The 22101-nt window shown below is 44.3% G+C and overlaps 1 protein-coding gene across 1 annotated transcript; it reads left to right on the top strand.

Annotated features, from left to right (window-relative positions):
* Window positions 1-53: 53 nt before the first annotated feature.
* EAPP (E2F associated phosphoprotein) lies at window positions 54-21651 on the top strand. Its single transcript, XM_039469241.2, has 6 exons — window positions 54-238; window positions 4967-5148; window positions 7696-7791; window positions 12923-13040; window positions 17264-17374; window positions 21022-21651. The coding sequence occupies exons 1-6, from the start codon at window positions 165-167 to the stop codon at window positions 21296-21298; spliced, it is 858 nt and encodes a 285-aa protein (XP_039325175.2). The 5' UTR covers window positions 54-164; the 3' UTR covers window positions 21299-21651.
* The last annotated feature ends 450 nt before the right edge of the window (window positions 21652-22101 follow it).

Raw genomic sequence — 22101 nt, 5'->3', positions numbered from 1 at the left:
CCCCACCTTTTACCTGACCCTTCGCTTCTGTCGTCTGCGCAGGCGCGCAGGGGGACTCGGAAGTGCAGGCGGAAGTGGCGTCGGGATGCTTTAGGGACGGGACTTGCAGAGTAAACAGAGACGCTGCAGATCGCAGTGGACGGCGTAGGCCGCTGCAGGCCACCATGAACCGGCTTCCGGATGACTACGACCCCTACGCGATTGACGAGCCTAGTGACGAGGAGCCGGCTTTGAGCAGGTGGGCCCTGCCTTATCCTGGCACCCGAGGCCTCGGGCGGAGGCCTGGCTTGGTCGCCTCCACTCGTTGCGCCTGCCGGCCCTCGGCCTAGCGGCTCGGGAGCCTGTCGTACATCACTGTCGCTTGTGCGAGGCCAAAGGGCTTTCCTGATGGGGTCGCGCAGCTCCCGGGGAGGCGGGGCCCATTTGTCTGTAGAAAGAGAGATATTGCGGAATCACGGGGGACCGCGTGTAAATCTTCAAAAGCGACGAGTTCGAAACCTGCCTCTACTGCTTGGCAGCAGAGTGACCGAAGGCAGGTCACTTATCTTATGTTACTTACCTGTGAAATGGAACTATAATAACCTATAGTTGTACAAGCTATATAACATAGTATAACACATGTAAATTTATTGTGAGGCTCATAGGACTTAATGTGAAGTGCCCATCTTGACTAAACTGCCATAAACAGAAATAAGGGATTATTGAACAGGACTTTTTTTTTTCTTTTTTTCCTACACTGGGGACTGCTTTATTTTTGCTCCTAGCTACAGAGGTAAATCATAAGGTCCTTGTCTTCCAGAGCCTTACAGTATGATAAGGGTAATAAGGTAAAGTAGATATCTTGAAGAGCATTGTAGAAAATATTGACCTGAGACAGGCACGGACGAAAGTTTGTGGGATTTCTAGAAGGGTGCGGTATATTCTACAGGGAAACTTGAAGGTATATTACCAAGAGATTTCTACACCAATTTAGTTATTTCTTTTTCTTTCTTCTTTTTTTTGAGAGAAGGTCTCACTCTCAGCCACGCTGAAGTGTAGTGGTGAGATCATGACTTACTGCAGCCTTCCCCTCCTGGGTTCAAGCGATTCTCCTGCCTCAACCTCCTGAGTAGCTAGGATTGCAGGCATGCCCACTACCCCTGGCTAACTTTTGTATTTTTAGTAGAGACGGGGTTTCACCATGTTGGTCAGTGGGGTCTTGAACTCCTGACCTCCTGCACTGCCTGCCTTGGCCTCCCACAGTGCTGGAATTACAGGTGTGAGCCACTGCGCCTGGCCTAGTTATTTCTTTTTTTTTGAAATGGAGTCTGCTGTGTTGCCCAAGCTGGAGTGCAGTGGCACAGTCTCAGCTCACTGCAACCTCTGCCTCCTGGGTTCAAGTGATTCCCCGGTCTCAGCCTCCTGAGTAGCTAGGATTACCGGTGTGCACCACCATACCTGGCTAATTTCTGTATTTAGTAGAGATGGGGTTTCTTTTTGGTCAGGCTGGTCTTGAACTCCTGACCTCGTGATCCGCCCACCTTGGCCTCTCAGAGTACTGGGATTACAGGCGTGAGCTACCGCACCTGGCCCTAGTTATTTCTTAAGCTGTCAGCAGATTCTTTTTTTTTTTTTTGTGAGACAAAGTTTCACTCTTGTTGCCCAGGCTGGAGTGCAGTGATGTGTTCTGGGCTCAGCGAAACCTCTGCCTCCTGGGTTCAAGCGATGATCCTACCTCAGCCTCCTGAGTAGCTGGTATTACAGGCATGTGCCACCATGCCCAGCTAATTTTGTATTTTAGTAAAGATGGAGTCTCTCCATGTTGGTCAGGCTGATGTCGAACTCCTGACCTCAGGTGATCCGCCTGCCTCAGCCTCCCAGTGTGCTGGGATTGTAGGCATGAGCCACTGTGCCTGGCCAGATCCTAGTCTTAAAGCTTAAAACATTCATTCTGTTCAAAGAAGCTTTCTGTGAAGCCATGCTTTCATTAACAACCGTGGCCGGGTGTGGTGGCCCATGCCTGTAGTCCCAGGACTTTGGGAGGCTGAGGTGGGAGAATCTCTTGAGCCTAGCAGTAAAGGAACAGCCTGGGCAACATAGTGAGATCTTATTTCTTTAAACAAAAAAATTAGAAGAACAATGTTTCCTCATATTGTCATGGGAGACATTGGATGCATAGGAAATCAGACTGCTATTAAGATTTCTTTGGTGAGGAGTGAGGATGTATATCAGGATTCCCTGTGAAAAAGAGTTTCAGTTATGGGTCCTGTCTGTGAAAGGACACACACACATACACACATCTCATTTATTTATTTATTTCGAGACTGAGTATCACTCTGTTGCCCAGGCTGGAGTGCAGTGGCAGGATCTTGGCTTACTGTAGCCTTTGCCTCCCAGGTTCCGGTAATTCTCCTGCCTCAGCCTTCTGGGTAGCTGGGATTGCAGGCAGGTGCTACCACACCCGGCTTATTTTTTGTATTTTTAGTAGAGATCAGGTTTCAACATGTTGGCCAGACTGGTCTCAAACTCCTGACCTCAGGCGATCTACCTGCCTCGACTTCCCAAAGTGCTAGGATTAGAGGCTTGAGCCACGGAATCTGGCATGTTGTAAAATTTATTTAAGGAAGCTTTATAATCCTGAGACAGTTGCCACTGGTAAGGTAACTGTAAAGATGAATGTTATAAAAACAAAACAATGTTACCTGACAGTATTGCCTGCTGAAGGCTTTAAGACAAATGCTTATTTTTATTTATTTATTTATTTATTTTTGAGACGGAGTTTCGCTCTTGTTACCCAGGCTGGAGTGCAATGGCGCAATCTCGGCTCACCGCAACCTCCACCTCCTGGGTTCAGGCAATTCTCCTGCCTCAGCCTCCTGAGTAGCTGGGATTACAGGCACGTGCCACCATGCCCAGCTAATTTTTTGTACTTTTTTTAGTAGAGACGGGGTTTCACCATGTTGACCAGGATGGTCTCGATCTCTTGGCCTCGTGATCCACCCGCCTCGGCCTCCCAAAGTGCTGGGATTACAGGCTTGAGCCACCACGCCCGGCCGACAAATGCTTATTATTTTAAAAAGGGAGATTAGTGTTAGGTATCTGTCAGGATTTAATTTTACACTATAAGCTAATACATTGTAGCTTGTCATTGTTTCACAGAAACTGACTGAAGACATGAGACTCCTGGGTCAAAGATAAGACTACATATAGCACAGCAAGCAGCATGAGCATCATGTTAGTGTGGCTTGCTTTTGCTTCTCAGACCTACAGGTATTACGCTGGGGGTCCTAGAAGAATGCTGCATGTTCAGTGGTTTGGCATTGTGGCTAAAGAATACTTCAGTTTGGAGAATCCACCTCTTTCATAGCAGACAATAAATATACCTGCTCTTTGTCCTGGAAGGAGACATATCTCATTTCTCAAGGTCGTTCGCTGCAAACACAATCCTGAGAAATGGCTGGAGTGAACAGTGGTCAGAACCTTGCATTCTTGGCATACTTAACTTGCATATCCAGGATCCATGATGCATTATGGCCTTTCCCAGCAGTGCTGAAAACTTGAGATTTTGCTTGAAATAATCACAAGGATTGAAAAAAATTGGCAGAAAAAACAACTCTTGCTTTGTGATTCCGTTTTTTTCAGTTAAACATTTTATTTTGAGGTTTTTGTAGATTCACATTCAGTTATAAGAAATAATACAGGCCTGGTGCAGTGGCTCACACCTGTAAGCCTAGCACTTTGGGAGGCTGAGGCAGGAGACTTACTTGAGCTCAAGAGTTCAAGAGCAGCCTGAGCAATATGGTGAAATCCTGTCTCTACCAAAAACATAAGAAATTAACTGAGTATGGTGGTGCATACCTGTGGTCCTAGCTACTTGGGAGGCTGAGTTGGTTGGGTGACCTGAGCCTGGGAGGCAGAGGTTTCAGTGAGCCAAGATGGCACCATTGTACTCCAGCTTGGGCAACCCAGTGATATCCCCATCTTAAAGAATAAGAGAAATAATACAGAGAGATCCTGTGTATCCTTTCCCCAGTTTCCTCCAGTGTTAACATACTACAAAACTATAGTGTAGTATCACAACCAGAATATCTGTCTGTCTGTCTGTCTGTCTATCTATGTATCTATCTATCTATGTTGTCTGTTTATTTTTTGAAATGGAGTGTCTGAATCCTGTAATCCCAGCTACTTGGGAGGCTGAGACAGGAGAATCACTTGAACCCAGGAGGCGGAGGTTGCGTTGAGCCTAGATCATGCCACTGCACTATAGCCTCAGTGACAAGAGTGAGACTCTATCTCAAAACAAACAAACAAAAAACAGCCTGGGCAACATGGTGAAACCCCATCTCTACATGGTGGCATGTGCCTGTAGTCCCAGCTACTGGGGAACCTGAGGTGGGAGGCTCAGTTGAACTGGGGAGGTGGAGGTTGCAGTGAGCTGAGATCATGGCACTGCACTCTAACCTGGGTGACAGAGTGAGATTCCATCTCCAAAAAAAAAATAAATAAAAATTTAAAAAAGATTAGAAATGGGCCGGGCGCGGTGGCTCAAGCCTGTAATCCCAACACTTTGGGAGGCTGAGGCGGGTGGATCACAAGGTCAAGAGATCGAGACCATCCTGGTCAACATAGTGAAACCCCATCTCTACTAAAAATACAAAAAATTAGCTGGGCATGGTGGCGCGTGCCTGTAATCCCAGCTACTCAGGAGGCTGAGGCAGGAGAATTGCCTGAACCCAGGAGGCGGAGGTTGTGGTGAGCCAAGATCGTGCCATTGCACTCCAGCCTGGGTAACGAGAGTGAAACTCTGTCTCAAAAAAAAAAAAAAGATTAGAAATATGCAGAAGTAGCCTGTTGAAAATAGCCATATGTAATATACATCAAATGCAACCATGTAAAACTTAAAATTGTTGGACAGTAAGATACTGGGAGTTTTAAATTATTTTAATTTTAAAATATTCATATTCTTTTTTATTTAAATGTATGCTAGCTCTGAAGATGAAGTGGATGTGCTTTTACATGGAACTCCTGACCAAAAACGAAAACTCATCAGAGAATGTCTTACTGGAGAAAGTGAATCATCTAGTGAAGATGAATTTGAAAAGGAAATGGAAGCTGAATTAAATTCTACCATGAAAACAATGGAGGACAAGTTATCCTCTCTGGGAACTGGTAAACTTTTGGTTCAATTTTATATATATATTTCCGTAAGCTCCATAAGGGCAGGAACCTTATTTGTGCTCTTCTGTGTCCCCAGCACTTTTAGTAGGTGTTCAATAAATATTTATTGAATGGAAGAGTAAATGTATTTAGCAGTCTGAGCTAGTCTTCTTTTTCTCATTAAAAAAAAAGTTACTGATTTATTTATTATTTTAGATTCATTCTGCCACCCAGGCTTGAGTAGAGTGGTGTAATCATAGCTCACTGCAGCCTAAAACACCTGGGCTCAAATGATCCTCCCACCTCAGCCTCCTGAATAGCTGAGATCACAGGCATGTACCACTGTGCCCAGCTAATTAAAAAAAAAAATTGTAGCGGCCAGGCATGGTGGCTCATGTCTGTAATCCCAGCACTTTGAGAGGTTGAGGTAGGTGGATCTCTTGAGGTCAGGAGTTCAAAACCAGCCTGGTGGTGAAACCCTGTCTCTACTAAAAATATAAAAAATTAGGTGGGCTTGGTGGCACGCACCTGTGGTCCCAGCCACTGGGGAGGCTGAGGCAGGAGAATCACTTGAACCCGGGAGATGGAGGCTGCAGTGAGCTCAGATCATACCACTGCACTCCAGCCTGTGTGACAGAGTGAGACTCCATCTCAAATTAAAAAAAAGAAAAAATTATAGAGACAGGGTCCCAACTGTGTTGTCCCGGCTGGTCTTAAACTCCTGGCTCAAGTGATCTTCCTGCCTTGGCCTCCCAAAGTGCTGGGATTATAGGTGTGAGCTACTGTGCCTGGCCTGGAGTTTACTTTGATGACTGCAGAGAACTGTCTTGTGCTCTTGGAAAAAGATTAGTTAGTACTGTTTACTTGGTTAATTTTATTTTGCAGTTTTTACTCTAGCGTTAAAAAAAAGACACACAAACTTACAGAAGTATTTTTAGGGTTAGATGGCACTAAAATGTGGCAGTTTTAATCATGTATCACCACAGATTCCTGTCTCATTTACTAAGTAAGGAAACATACTTTATTTTGATACTTGGTCTTTATGTAAAATGTACCTGACCTGAAAACTGGTTTGTGAAAATATGACTCTGTCCTGGTGCAGTGGCTCACACCTGTAATCCTAGCACTTTGGGAGGCCGAGGCGGGTGGATCACGATGTTAGGAGTTCAAGGCCAGCCTGACCAACATGGTGAAACACTGCCTCAACTAAAAATACAAAAAGTTAGCCGGGTGCAATGGCAGGCGCCTGTAATCCCAGCTACTTGGTAGGCTGAGGCAAGAGAATCTCTTGAATCAGGGGTGAGGGGGCGGTGCAGAGGTTGCAGTGAGCTGAGTGAGAATCCATCTCAAAAAAAAGAAAGTAGAACTCTTCAGCAGCATTGATTTTCAGTTGATACGCTATGAATTAGCTGGAAAGAACTCAAAGCATATAATAATATAATAAAAGCTAAATCAGATGCTAAATGAGAGGAATTAGGGATGTGAGCATATGATGACATCTTGGCACAAGTGAGGAGAAAACTGTCCTTGACTCATTTCTCCTGCCTTCCTATAGGGTTCTTAGTAGGATTCTTATCCTTTTGTTTTTTTTTGAGACGGAGTCTGACTCTGTTGCCCAGGCTGGAGTGCAGTGGCGCCATCTCGGCTCACTGCAACCTCCGCCTCCCAGGTTCAAGTGTTTCTCCTGCCTCAGCCTCCCCAGTAGCTGGGACTACAGGCACATGCCACCACGCCCAGTTATTTTTTTGTATTTTTAGTAGAGACGGTGTTTCACCATATTAGCCAGAATGGTCTTGGTCTCCTGACCTTGTGATCCACCCGCCTTGGCCTCCCAAAGTGCTGGGATTACAGGCATGAGCCACTATGCCAGGCTCTTATCTTTTTTCTCCTAGTGTTTTTTTTTTTTTTTTTTTTTTTTTTGAGACAGAGTCTCACTCCGTCACCAGGCGCCAGACTGAAGTGCAATGGCGCAGCCTCGGCTCACTGCAGCCTCTGCCTCCTGGGTTCAAGCAATTCTCCTGCCTCAGCCTCCCAATGAGCTGGGACTACAGTCACGCGCTACCATGTCCAGCTAATTTTTTTGTATTTTTAGTATGGGGTTTCACTACGTTGGCCAGGATGGTCTTGATCTCTTGACCTCGTGATCTGCCTACCTCGGCCTCCCAAAGTGCTGGGATTACAGGTGTGAGCCACCGCGCCCAGCCTCTCCTAGTGTTTTTAGAACAAAATGTTTGTTATTTGTTCTGCACAGTATACTGCATGACTGAAAGGTAGAGATATATGTGCTGGCAATCTGAAAATATGGCTATTTTATTTAATGAGATTTGTGGGAAGGGAGAAGAATTTTCTCAAGATTTGGAACATTTTAAGGAGGGCCAATTCTCTGTGCCTGCATAGAAAACAGACATCAAGTAAGTCATTGTTATGAAAATATTTCGCCATCAAATGATATTATGAAGGAGTTGATATTGCTTTGAGGTGATGGAAGAATATATGGAGTTTTTTATCTTGCGAATTATGTATGGTTTAGTATGTAAACTTTACGTCTGCTTTGATTAGGATCTTCCTCAGGAAATGGAAAAGTTGCAACAGCTCCAGCAAGATACTATGATGATATATATTTTGATTCTGATTCTGAGGATGAAGACAAAGCAGGTGAGTAACCTATTTACCAGGGTTAGCAGTTACATTTTATTTTAAATCTTTAAAAAGGTTTACCTAACAATTATTGAATGTTAGGATTTTTCTCCTAGTTTGGTCTTTTAAGAAATTGCGGCCAGGCATGGTGACTCAACGCCTGTAATCCCAGCACTTTGGGAGGCCGGGTGGGTGGATCACCTGAGGTTAGGAGTTCCAAGACCAGCCTAGCCAACTTGGCGAAACTCCGTCTCTACTAAAAATATAAATATTAAGCCAGGTGTGGTGGTGCATGCCTGTAGTCCCAGCTACTTCGGAGTCTGGGGCAGGAGAATCGCTTTACCTGGGAGGCAGAGGTTGCAGTGAGCCAAGATCTCCCACACTGCACTCCAACAGCCTGGGAGACAGAGTGATACTCTGTGTCAAAAAAAAAAAAAAAAGAAAGAAAGAAATTGTATGCCATTGATGTGAGAACAAAAGCAGGATTGGTTAATGAGAAAAGCTGGGGATGCAGGCATGTGAGAACATGGCACCAACAGTGGTGCTGCTTGGGTATACCTAGGGAGTGAGAGAGAGTGTTTCCCAACTTAATATCCCCCCTCCTCAGGGCTCTTGTCGCCTCCCCTTTTAGGTTCTCTATAGCAGCAATATTTGTTTTCATGACTGCAAGTACTTTCTATGTTTAATCCTCCTGCAGAATTTTTCTTATTTTTTCTTTTGAGATGGAGTTTTGCTCTTGTTGCCCACGCTGGAGTGCATTGGTGCAATCTCGGCTCACTGCAACCTTTGCCATCTGGGTTCAAGCGATTCTCCTGCCTCAGCCTCCTGAGTAGCTGGGATTATAGGCATGTGCCACCATGCCCGGCTAATTTTTTGTATTCTTAGTAGAAACTGGGTTTCACCTTGTTAGCCAGGCTGGTCTTGGTGCTCTGCGTGCCTCAACCTCCCAAAGTGTCGGGATTACTGGTGTGACCCACTGTGCCTGGCCTCCTCCTGCAGAATTTTTCTTTTTTTTTTTTTGAGATGGAGTTTCACTCTTGTTACCCAGGCTGGAGTGCAATGGCACGATCTCGGCTCACCGCAACCTCCGCCTCCTGGATTCAGGCAATTCTCCTGCCTCAGCCTCCTGAGTAGCTGGGATTACAGGCATGTGCAACCATGCCCAACTAATTTTTTGTATTTTTAGTAGAGATGGGGTTTCACCGTGTTGACCAGGATGGTCTCGATCTCTGGACCTCGTGATCCACCCGCCTCGGCCTCCCAAAGTGCTGGGATTACAGTCTTGAGCCACCGCGCCCGGCCCAGAATTTTTCATAAAGTGTTGCTTTCAGTCAGCCTCTGTGTGCTTCAAAATTGAATTTTTTTTTTTGAGACGGAGTTTTGCTCTTGTTACCCAGGCTGGAGTGCAATGGCGTGATCTTGGCTCACCACAACCTTCGCCTCCTGGGTTCAGGCAATTCTCTTGCCTCAGCCTCCTGAGTAGCTGGGATTACAGGCACGCGCCACCATGCCCAGCTAATTTTTTGTATTTTTAGTAGAGATGGGGTTTTACCATGTTGACCAGGATGGTCTCGATCTCTTGACCTCGTGATCCACCTACCTCGGCCTCCCAAAGTGCTGGGATTACAGGCTTGAGCCACTGCGCCCAGCCCTCAAAATTGAATTTTTATAAAATTTGAGCAAAGTTGAACATGATAAGAGCTAAAACTAATTATATGAGTAATTACACCGAAATATTAAAATAACAAATTTCTGTGGTAAAGAACAATATTATACTTTTATACATTATTACTTAAATATTGACCTGCTAAAATATGTCTTTATTTGTATATATTTTTAGGCGGAGTCTCACTCTGTCACCCTGACTGGAGAGCAGTGACAAAATCTTGGCTCAGTATAGCCTCTGCCTTCTGGGTTCAAGCAATTCTAGTGCTTCAGCCTCCCAAGTAGCTGAGACTACAGGTGCATGCCACCATACCCGGCTACTTTTTGTATTTTTAGTAGAGATGGGGTTTTGCATGTTGGCGAGGCTGCTTTCGAACTCCTAACCTCAGGATGTCCGCCCACTTTGGCCTATCAAAGTTCTGGGATTAGAGGTATGAGCCACCACTACAGGCCTGCTAGAATACATTTAAAAAGTCTAGGTCGAGTGTGGTGGCTCACACCTGTAATCCCAGCACTTTGGGAGGCTGAGGCAGGCGGATTACCTGAGGTCAGGAGTTCAAGACCAGCTTGGCTAACATGATGAAACCCCGATTCTACTAAAAATAAAAAAATTAGCTGGGTATGGTGGTATGCACCTGTAATCTCAGCTACTTGGGAGGCTGAGGCAGGAGAATCACTTGAACCCGGGAGGCAGAGGTTACAGTGAGCCGAGATCAAGCCATAGCACGCAAGCCTGGGCAACAAGAGCGAAACTCCGTGTCAAAAAAAAAAAAAATATCTAGTGTGGGTCCAGGCGAGGTGGCTCACACCTATAATCCCAGTACTTTGGGAGTCTGAGGCGGGTGGATCACAAGGTCAAGAGTTCAAGACCAACCTGGCCAAGATGGTGAAACCTGATCTCTACTAAAAACACGAAAACTAGCCAGGCATGGTGGCAGGTGCCTGTAATCAATCCCAGCTACTTGGGAGGCTTCAGCAGAGAATCACTTGAACCAGGGAGGTGGAGGTTGCAGTGAGCCAAGATCGCCCCACTGCACTCCAGCCTGGGCAACAGAGTGAAACTCGGTCTCAAAAAAAGAACAACAAAAAAGTCTAGTGTATATAGCTGCCATAGGTGTTTTTTCTATTTTCTTTCTTTTTTCCTCTCTTCCTTTCTTTTCTTTTCTGTTTTAGTTTTTTTTTTTTTTGAGACAGGGTCTTGCTTTGTTACATAAGGCTGGTCTCGAATTCCTGGCTTCAAGCAATCCTCCTGCCTCTGCCTCCCAAAGTGTTGGAATTACAGATGTGAGCCACTGTGCCTGACCACATAGTTTGTTTTTTCAATTCACTTTTGAAATTTTTTTTTTCTAATTTCAGTAGCATTTTATATATAAGAATGTGTGGAGAATTCATCCATTAAAAATAGTTTCTATTCATTTTTTTTTTTTTTTAAAGATGGGGTTTCACCATGTTGGTCAGGCTGGTCTTGAACTCCTGACCTCAGGTGATACACCCGCCTCAGCCTCCCAGAGTGCTGGGATTATGGGCGTGAGCCACCATGCCCGGCCAGTTTCTATTCTTGGCTTGCTTTGAGTGGCTCTTTTGAGACTCTGAATTCTCATTGTTTGAACTTAGTCCTTGAGATACCAGCTTTTGGTAAAGAAACAATTTTTGCCTCCTCTGTCATTTTCATTTTAATGTCTTATTAGTTGGAGAAGAACTTTATTTTTAAAATTTTGGTCAACTTTTTACTTCTTTAGAGATAGGTCTCACTCTATCACCGAGGCTCCAGCAATGCAATGGTGCAATTATAGCTCACTGCATCCTCAGACTCCTCAGACTGCTATAGCTCACTGCATCCTCATCCTCCTAGCTCAGCTTCCTTATTAGCTAGGACTACAGGTGTGTCTGGCTAATTTTTAATTTTTATTTGTGTAGAGATGGGGTCTCATTATGTTGGCCAGGCTGGTCTTGAACTCCTGCTCTCAAGTGAACCTCTTGTCTCAGCCTTCCAAAGCTCTAGGATTACAGTGTGAGCTACCAAACCTCACCTAGACAAGCATTTCTTTGGATGAAGGGTTTTTTTAACTTATTTTTTTGAGACAGAGTTTTTACTCTTTCACAGAGGCTAGAGTGAAATGGTGCCATCTCAGCTCACTGCAAACACTGCCGCCCCCCACCCCCATCCATGTTCAAGAGATTTTCCTGCCTCTGCCTCCCGAGTAGCTGGGATTAGGCACCTCCCACCACATCTGGCTAATTTTGTATTTTTTTTTTCTTTTAGACGTAGTCTTGCTCTTGTTGCCCAGGCTGGAGTGCAGTGGCACCATCTTGGCTCACTGCAACCTCTACCTCCTGGGTTCAAGTGATTCTCCTGTCTCAGCCTTCCAAGTAGCTAGGATTACAGATGCCCACTACCATGCCCAGCGAATTTTTTAATAAAGACAGGGTTTCACCATGTTGGCCAGGCTGGTCTTGAACTCCTGACCTCAGGTCATCTGCCCACCTGGGCTTCCCAAAGTGCTGGGATTACAGGTGTGAGCCACTGCATCTGGCCTTAATTTTGTATTTTTAGTAAAGATGGAGTTTTGGCCGGGTGCGGTGGCTCAAGCCTGTAATCCCAGCACTTTGGGAGGCCGAGGCGGGTGGATCACAAGGTCGAGAGATCGAGACCATCCTGGTCAACATGGTGAAACCCCGTCTCTACTAAAAAAAAATACAAAAAATTAGCTGGGCATGGTGGCGCATGCCTGTAATCCCAGCTACTCAGGAGGCTGAGGCAGGAGAATTGCCTGAACCCAGGAGGCGGAGGTTGCAGTGAGCCGAGATTACGCCATTGCACTCCAGCCTGGGTAACAAGAGCGAAACTCCGTCTCAAAAAAAAAAAGATGGAATTTTGCCATATTGGCCAGGCTGTTCTCAAACTCCTGACCTCAGGTGATTCACCCACCTTGGCCTCTGAAAGTGCTAGAATTATAAGCATGAGCCACTATGTCTGTCCCTTTTTTATCGTTTTTTCCTTTTCTTTTTTTTTTTTAATCTTCCCCATCATTAAGCACCTTTTTTAACTTTTTATTTTATTTATTTATTTTTTTTTGAGACGGAGTTTCGCTTTTGTTACCTAGGCTGGAGTGCAATGGCACGATCTCGGCTCACCACAACCTCCGCCTCCTGGGTTCAGGCAATTCTCCTATCTCAGCCTCCCGAGTAGCTGGGATTACAGGCATGCACAACCATGCCCAGCTAATTTTTGTATTTTTAGTAGAGATAGGGTTTCACCTTGTTGACCAGGATGGTCTCGATCTCTTGACCTCATGATCCACCTGCCTCGGCCTCCCAAAGTGCTGGGATTACAGGCGTGAGCCACCGCGCCCGGCATAAGCACCTTTTTTAACTTTTTAAGGAAAATAAATAAATGTATTGCTTGGGAAATGAGACTCTTCTTTTAAAGAAGTATGAACTTGAGATGTGATTCTTAGCCATATCCTAACATTTTCAAAATTAGTACAGGTGACCAAGAAAAAAAAGAAGAAACAACACAAGATTCCGACAAATGATGAGCTACTATATGATCCTGAAAAAGATAACAGAGATCAGGCCTGGGTTGATGCACAGAGAAGAGGGTAAGAACATAAATTCATATTCAAAATCTTTAGAAAAAAATGATTGAAAGATGATTTCCACTGCATTCACATTTTGAGTGTATGTGTATGTGTTTACACAAACACACACAAACAAAAAGTTTGAGGAAAAAACTGCTGAATAGTTTATTTTGAAAATAACCAGCAAATTTTAGTCAGACAGTTGGTTTTTTAAAAACTTGTTGAATTCAGGCTAAGTCAGTCAAGAGATCAAGACCATCCTGGTCAACATGGTGAAACCCCATCTCTACTAAAAATACAAAAAATTAGCTGGGCATGGTGGCATGTGCCTGTAATCCCAGCTACTCAGGAGGCTGAGGCAGGAGAATTGCCTGAACCCAGGAGGCGGAGGTTGTGGTGAGCCGAGATCACGCCATTGCACTCCAGCCTGGGTAACAAGAGTGAAACTCCGTCTCAAAAAAAAACCAAAAAACAAAAAATAAAAATTAGCTGGGGGTGTTATTGTGTGCCTGTAATCCCAGCTACTCAGGAGGCTGAGGCAGGAGAATTGCCTGAACCCAGGAGGCGAAGGTTGCATTAAGCTGATATTGTACCACTGTACTCCAGCCTGGATGACCAAGTGAGACTGTCTCAACAAAAACAAAAAAAATTGAGATGAGGCTACTCTGTGTACACTGCTTATGGGGTAACCCTGCTCTGCAAGGAGCAGTTAAAAATTTTGAGATGAAATTAAATAAAATTACCCACATTAAAAGTGAACAATTTAGTGGCATTTAATACCATTCACAATGTTGTACAGCCACCACTTTTATTTAGTTTCAACCATTTTCATCATCCCAAAAGAAAACCCTGTACTGTTTGGTAGTTTCCCTATGCTTCCCCTCAGCCCCTGGCAGCCACTGATCTGTGCATTGTCTCTGTGGATTTGCTTATTTTAGATATTTCATATGAATGGGATTATTTTTTTCTTTTTTGTACCCAAAGAGTCACCTCATACAGAATGAATGGGATATTATACAGTATGTAGCCTTTTGTATCTGGCTGTTTTCACTGGGCGTAGTGCTTTTGAGGTTCATCTACATTTTAGCATATGCCAGTACTTTACTTTTTATGGCTGAATAGTATCCCATGTATGTATATGCCACAATTTGTTTATCCATTCATCCACTGAGGGATTTTTATGTTGTTTTTACACCCTTCGCCCACCTTTTTTTTTTTTTTTTTTTTGAGACGGAGTTTCGCTTTTGTTACCCAGGCTGGAGTGCAATGGCGCGATCTCAGCTCACCACAACCTCCGCCTCCTGGGTTCAGGCAATTCTCCTGCCTCAGCCTCCTGAGTAGCTGGTTTTACAGGCATGCGCCACCATGCCCAGCTAATGTTTTGTAGTTTTAGTAGAGACGGGGTTTCACTATGTTGACCAGGATGGTCTCGATCTCTTGACCTCATGATCCACCCGCCTCGGCCTCCCAAAGTGCTGGGATTACAGGCGTGAGCCACCGTGCCCGGCCCTCGCCCCACCTTTTTTAAAGAGACGCCATGGCTGGAGTGCAGTGGTGCAGTTATAGCTCACTGTAGCCTCAGACTTCTGGGCTCAAGCACCCTCTTGCTTCAGCTTCCTGAGTAGCTGGGACTGTAGGCACACACTGCCTCCTGGGTTCAAGCACTCCTCCCACCTCAGCCTCCTGAGTAGTTGGGACTATAGGCATACACCTTGTGGCTAATTTTAAAAATGATTTTTACTAGAGAAGTCTTGCTGTGTTGCCCAAGCTGATCTTGAACTCCTGGCCTCAGTTGATCCTGCTGTCTTCACCTCCTGTGCTGGCATTACAGGTATGAGCTGTGGTGCCTGGCCATTTTTTGTTTTGTTTTGTTTGAGATAGAGTTTTCACTCTTGTTGCCCAGTCTGGAGTGCAGTGGTGTGATCTCTGCTTACTGCAACCTCCACCTCCTGGGTTCAAGGGAGTCTCCTGCCTCAGCCTCCCAAGTAGCTAGGATTACAGGCGTGTGCCACCACGCCCGGCTGATTTTGTATTTTTAATAGAGATGGGGTTTCTCCATGTGGGTCAGCCTGGTCTCGAACTCCTGACCTTAGGTGATTGCCCGCCTTGGCCTCCCAAAGTGTTGAGATTACAGTTGTAAGCCACCACTCCCAGCCTTTTTTCTTTTTTCTTTTTTTAAAGACAGGGTCTTGCTCTGTTGCTCAGACTGGAGTGCAGTGACACTATCCTAACTCATTATAACCCTGAACTTCTGGGCTCAAGTGATCCTCCTGCCTCAGTCTCCTGAGTGTATGCTTTTTTTTTTTTTTATTTCTAATTTAATTTTCTTTTCTTTCTTTTTTTTTTTTTTGAGATGGAGTCTCGCTCTTGTTGCCCAGGCTGGAGTGCAATGGCAATCTTGGCTCATCGCAACCTCTGCCTCCAATGTTCAAGTGATTCTCCTGCCTCAGCTTCCCAAGCAGCTGGGATTACAGGCGCCCACCACCACACCCGGCTAATTTTTGTATTTTTAGTAGAGACGGGGTTTCACTATGTTGGTCAGGCTAGTCTTGAACTCCTGACCTCAGGTTATCCACCCGCCTCGGCCTCCCAAAGTGCTGGGATTACAGGCGTGAGCCACTGTGTCTAGCCTCTAATTTAATTATTAATAGACACGAGGTCTTGCTATGTTGCCCAGGCTGGTCTTAAACTCTTGGGCTCAAGCAATTCCATCCTGCCTTGGCCTCCTTTAGGTCTGGGATTATAGGCGTGAGCCACCATGCCCTGTGTGTCATTGTTTATTTTTATTGTCATTTTATTTAAAAAAATTTTTTATAGAGAGGATTTCACCATGTTGCCTGGGCTGGTCTCAAACTCGTAGGCTCAAGTGGTCTGCCTACCTTGGCCTGGGATTACAGATGTGTGCCACCATGTCTGGCTGTATGCATTGTTTTTTTTTTTTTTTGAGACGGAGTTTCGCTCCTGTTACCCAGGCTGGAGTGCAATGGCGCGACCTCGGCTCACTGCAACCTCCGCCTCCTGGGTTCAGGCAATTCTCCTGCCTCAACCTCCTGAGTAGCTGGTATTACAGGCACGCGCCACCATGCCCAGCTAATTTTTTGTATTTTTAGTAGAGACGGGGTTTCACCATGTTGACCAGGATGGTCTCGATCTCGACCTCGTGATCCACCCGCCTCCGCCTCCCAAAGTGCTGGGATTACAGGCTTGAGCCACCGTGCCCGGCCGCATTCTTTTTTAAATGTAGCTGTATTGTTTTTAAAAAATTCATGAACTTTTACTTTTGGTACATTTGTCACAATTAATGGACTAATATTGATACATTATTATTAATCAAAGTCCATAATTTTAAAAAAATTCCTTAGTTTTTATGTAATGTTCGTTTTCTCTTTGAGTATCCCATGTAGAATACTACATTACATTTCGTTACCGTGTCTCCACAGGCTTTTCTTGCCTATGTCAGTTTCGTAGACTTCCATTGTTTTCAGTGCCTTTATGTACTTTGAGGAGCACTAGTCAGGTATATGTAGGAGGCTCCTCTGTGGGAATTTGTCTGATGTTTTTTCTCATAATTAGGATGGGATTATGGATTTTTATGAGGAAGAACATGGAAGTACAGAGCCATTTTCATCACATTATTTCAAGAGTACATAGTACCAGCATGAGTTTTTTGTGTTGATGTTGGCCTTGATCACCTTGCTGACCAGTGTTAGCTTTCTCTACTATGAAGTTAGTCTTTTACCACGCTACCATACTGTGCCCTTTGGAAGGAAGTCACTGTGTCCAATCCAAATTTAAGGACTAGGGAGTTACACTCCACCACTGTGAGAGAAGAGCATCTTTATAGATCATTTAGAATTCTGTGTGGGGATTTATTTGTTCTCCCCATTTATTTATTTATTCAATACATTTATACTAGCATGGACTCTTGGGTATTTATTTTATACTTTGGGTTGTAATCCAATCTGACTTTATTTTGTTGCTCAGTTTGTTTCAGCTTTGGCAGTTGGTGATTCTTTTGGTTGGCTCCTGTTTCCCTTTGTCATAACCACCTCATTGTTTGGTTTTTGTTTTCTTGAATATGTCCTTCCTTTATGGCACTAAAAGATGCTCCAGGTTCATCTTGTATTCCTGATTCCTAGAATTAGCCATTTCTCTGAAGAGGACTGATTCTTTTTATTGGAAAATGACACTAGAAATCAACATTTGGTTTTAATATGTGTTTCTTCCACTTTCTTCTGTTCTAGTTACCATGGTTTGGGACGACAGAGGTCACATCAACAACAGCCTGTTCCAAATAGTGACGCTGTCTTGAATTGTCCTGCCTGCATGACCACACTGTGCCTTGATTGCCAAAGGTAATGGATGAAGGACACACACACACCGCGCGCACACACACACACACACACACACACACACACACACACTTTGTTTAAATCAGAAACAGACCTTTTTTTTTTTGTTTTTTGGAGATGTTGCCCAAGTTGGAGTGCAGTGTTATAATCTTACCTCACTGCAACCTCTGCCTTGTGGGTTCTGGTAAGTCTTCTGCCTCAGCCTCCCAAGTAGCTGGAATTATAGGCGGCTGCCACCACACCTAGCTAATTTTTGTATTTTTAGTAGAGACAGGGGTCTCACCATGTTGGCCAGGCTGGTCTTGAACTCCTGACCTCAAGTGATGCACCCACCTTGGCCTCCCAAAGTGCTAGGATTATGGGCGTGAACCACCGTGCCCAGCCCAGAAACAGACTTTTGTGGTACTCAGGAATTCTAATAAGGTTCTGTATTTATATTCTTGGTGCTATGTGACTAATCTTTATACAATGAAGTTTGGTTATATATAGTTCTATTAAGAGTAGCTTTGGCTGGTCATGGTGGCTTACACCTGTAATCCCAGCACTTTGGGAGGTCGAGGTGGGTGGATCACCTGAGGTCAGGAGTTCGAAACCACCCTGACCAACAAGGTGAAACCCCATCTCTATTAAAAAAAAAAAAAAAAAAAAGAAAAGAAAGGTCAGGCGTGGTGGCTCACGCCTATAATCCAAGCACTTTGGAGGCCAAGCTGGGAGGATCACCTGAGGTTGGGAGTTCAAGACCAGCCTGACCAACATGGTGAAACCCTGTCTTTAAAAAGAAAAAAAAAAAAAAAAGTAGCTTTTATGCTGGGCATGGTGACTCACGCCTGCAATCCCAGCACTTTGGGAGGCCGAGGCGGGTGGATTATGAGGTTAAGAGATCAAGACCATCCTGGCCAACGTGGTGAAACCCTGTCTCTACTAAAAACACAAAAAATTAGCTGGGCACGATGGCACATGCCTGTAGTCCCAGCCGCTCAGGAGGCTGAGGCAGGAGAATCAATCAGTTGCACCTGGGAGATAGAGGTTGCAGTGAGCCGAGATCGTACCACTGCACTCCACCCTGGTGACAGTGAGACTCTGTCCTAGAAAAAAAAAAAGTAGCTTTTATACTTTTTAAGCTGGGCACAGTGACTCATGCCTGTCATCCCAGTACTATGGGAGGCTGAGGCGATCACTTGAACCCAGGAGTTTGAGACCAGCCTAGGCAACACAGTGATACCTGGTCTCTACAAAAAAATAAAAAACCAAAAAATTAGCTGAGTGTAGTGATGTAGACTATAGACCCAGCTACTCAATAGGCTGAGGTGAGAGGATGGCTTGAGCCCAGGAGTTCAAGGCTGCAGTGGGCTGGACCACCACTGCATTGCAGCCTGGGTAACCAAACAAAGGTGAGATCCCCATCTCTCAAAAGAAAGACTATCAACCTGCAAATTGCAAATTGCAAAGAATCTCTAGGTAAATATATCTAATAACCAAAACAAGCCAAGCAGAGAAGACTGGAATAAATAAATAATCCTTCAATACAAAGACATAAATGTACCTCCACAAGACACAGTAGCAAATGGAACCATGACCTCTTCAAATGGATAAAACGAGGAAACGGTGACTGAACTCAACAACACTGTGATATGAGCTCTCTGACCAAGAATTCAAAATAGCAGTTTTAAGAAAACTCAGTGATCTCCAGGATAGCCCAGGTGGTTCAGAAACAAAGAGATTGAAATAATTTTTTTAAAAATCATGGGCACAGTGGCTTATATCTATAATCCCAGTACTTTGGGAGGCCAAGGTAGGAGGATGGCTTGAGGCCAGGAGTTTGAGACCAGTCTGGGCAACACAGTGAGACTCTATCTCTACGAAACAAAAAAATACTTAGTTGGGTGTGTTGGCGTATGGCTGTAGTCCCAGCAGCTACTTTGGAGGCTGAGGTGGGAAGAAAAGGAAAAAAAGTTTAGAAAAATGATTTGTTCTGATGCACAAGAGATACAGAGAAAGGGGAAAATATACATTAACATGTGATAAGGGATTCTTAGAGATCTGAGACAGATAGAGTCATGCAAGTACATACATAGGAAACTAGAACTATTTTTATTTCAGGATATTTTGAAAGGTTAGATTATATGTTTACCTGGAGAAGTGCCCACTCACACATTCTTAATTCCAGGTGGTTATGGTGCTAGTGAAGGTAAAGATTAATATTTGGAGCTTATGAGTGCACAGTGTGAGTTCACTGTTTTTAGACAGATAGGTATTTTGTCCCTTGAGGTCTAAGGGGAAAAAAAGAAGAACAACTTACTAAGTTGGAAAATTACATATATGAGGTGAACAACATAGGGGGATGGTTTTGGGATGAAACTGTTCCACCTTGAATCATCAAGCATTAGTTCGATTCTCATAAGGAGCACGCAACCCAGCTCCCTCACATGCGCAGTTCACCATAGGGTTCATACTGTTAGGAGAATCTAATGCTGCTGCTGATCTAACAGGAGGCAGAGCTCAGGAAGTAATGCTCCCTTGTCTGCTGCTCACCTGCTGCTGTGCTGCCCAGTTCCTAACAGGCCACAGACTGGTACCGGTCTGCAGCCTGGGCTTTGGAGACCCCGACACTAAACTAATTAAATGTGTAATAGCTGAGAGTAGATGTTATAAAGTCAGAAGTTCCTTAAGCTTTTAAACATGTAGCTTTTACTAAAATGTTGACCACAGTGGCACCATCTGTAATGAGAAGAGGGCAGAGTCTCAGGCCACAGTGTGAAAAGACAGTAGTCAAAGATTACTGCACATTACCTGACAAGTTTCCAACGACTTTTGTCTGAGTTTGAAGAGTAAATGATTTTTTTCCCCTGAGATAAAAGTTACTTTCAAAAAGCAGTAGAGAAGAGGTTACAGTTCTTCTTTATACCATTATATACTAAAAAGTTTCTTCTGACAGGTGCAGTGGCTTGTGCCTGTGATCCCAGCTAGTAGGAAGGCTGAGGCAGGAGGATCACTTGAAGGCTAAGAGTTCAAGTCTGTAGAGCTGTGTTCACAAGTTTTTTTTTTTTTTGAGATGGAGTTTTGCTCTTGTTGCCCAGGCTGGAGTGCAATGGTACAGTCTCAGCTCACTGTAACCTCCACCTCCCAGGTTCAAGCGATTCTCCTGCCTCGGCCTCCCGAGTAGCTGGGATTACAGGCATGCGCTACCACACCTGGCTAATTTTTTGTATTTTTAGTAAAGACGGGGTTTCTCCATGTTGGTCAGGCTGGTCTCGAACTCCCTACTTCAGGTGATCTGCCTGCCTCGGCCTCCCAAAGTGCTGGGATTACAGGCATGAGCCACCTTGCCCACAAGCTTTAATTAATTATTTATTTTTTTTAGGGATGCGGTTTCACATGTTGGCCAGTATGGTCTCCATCTCCTGAGCTCGTAATCCGCCCGCCTGGGCCTCCCAAAGTGCTGGGATTACAGGCATGAGCCACTGTACCCAGCCTATTTTAATTATTCTTAAAACAACTGTTTAAAATTTCTTTAAACTTGCTGTTTCGTTCCTGTGTATTTACTTTGGTTGGTATTTCAGTAAGTTTTTTGTGTTCTCAAATTTTATCTAAATGGATAAACTATTAAAATAGAACATACACCCCAATTCTCCATTTCATTTTTCTCTTAGGCATGAATCGTACAAAACTCAATATAGAGCGATGTTCGTGATGAATTGTTCTATTAACAAAGAGGAGGTTCTAAGATATAAAGCCTCAGAGAACAGGAAGAAAAGGCGGGGCCATAAGAAGATGAGGTCTAACCAGGAAGATACTGCCAAGAAGGCAGAGACAGATGTGGAAGAAATCTATCACCCAGTCATGTGCACCGAATGTTCCACTGAAGTGGCAGTCTATGACAAGGATGAAGTCTTTCATTTTTTCAATGTTTTAGCAAGCCATTCCTAAACAGCACAATTGGCATTTAATTACCCAATACCGTATATAAGGCAAATATGGACAGTTACTTTCCTCCTGCCTGTTCCTATTCTTAAGTGACACTGAGGAAGCAGTGTTTTCTCTTTATAAAGGAGAATAGTTGTCAACCTTCATTCATCTCTCACCCTCTCCTTTTTTTTTTCTTTGATTTTCCCCTGTATGGATGGGACTGATATTCTCTTTTTGATGAACATTTGGAAACTATGGGGCTTTTTATTTATTAAAGCTCTTTAGAATTAAAATGTTCTGGAGTTATAAGCAATCTTCGTTTCTGTTATTTTTATTTTGGATATAGCTTTGATGTAATTAAACTGGAAAGTGTTTCCTGAATTGTCTGTATTGTTTTTGCTAAGGTGTATCTTTATTCACCCCCACCCTACATGATGGAATGACAATATTTAGTAACCGTTACAATTGCATGGAGTAGGCAGGTAGCCTTGGCTGGCACCTGTAGTCTTAACACTTTGGGAGGTCATGGCAGGTGGATCACTTGAGTTCAGGAGTTTGAGACCAGCCTGGCCAACGTGGTGAAACCCTGTCTCTACTAAAAATATAAAATCAACCAGGTGTGGTGGTACGTGCCTGTATCCCAGCTACTTGGGAGGCTGAGGCAGGAGAATCGCTTGAACCCAGGAGGTGAAGGGTGCAGTGAGCAAAGATTGCGCCACTGCTCTCCAGCCTGGGTGACAGAGTGAGACTTTGTCTCAAAACAACAACAACAACAACAAAAACAAACAATTGCGTGGAGTAGGTACTGTCAGATGCTTTAAGTA

This window comes from Saimiri boliviensis, chromosome 2 (assembly GCF_048565385.1).
Source record: "Saimiri boliviensis isolate mSaiBol1 chromosome 2, mSaiBol1.pri, whole genome shotgun sequence".
Classification (NCBI taxonomy): domain Eukaryota; kingdom Metazoa; phylum Chordata; class Mammalia; order Primates; family Cebidae; genus Saimiri; species Saimiri boliviensis.
The sequence above is the reverse complement of the archived record's forward strand: the minus strand, read 5'-3'. Positions and strand labels throughout refer to the sequence as shown.

Excerpts from the sequence above, each read along its gene's own strand:
- EAPP (XM_039469241.2), top strand. The coding sequence starts at position 165 with ATGAACCGGCTTCCGGATGACTACGACCCCTACGCGATTGACGAGCCT. Across the intron at positions 239-4,966 it reads GAGGAGCCGGCTTTGAGCAG|CTCTGAAGATGAAGTGGATG; the intron begins GTGGGCCCTGCC and ends AATGTATGCTAG. Across the intron at positions 13,041-17,263 it reads GTTGATGCACAGAGAAGAGG|TTACCATGGTTTGGGACGAC; the intron begins GTAAGAACATAA and ends CTTCTGTTCTAG.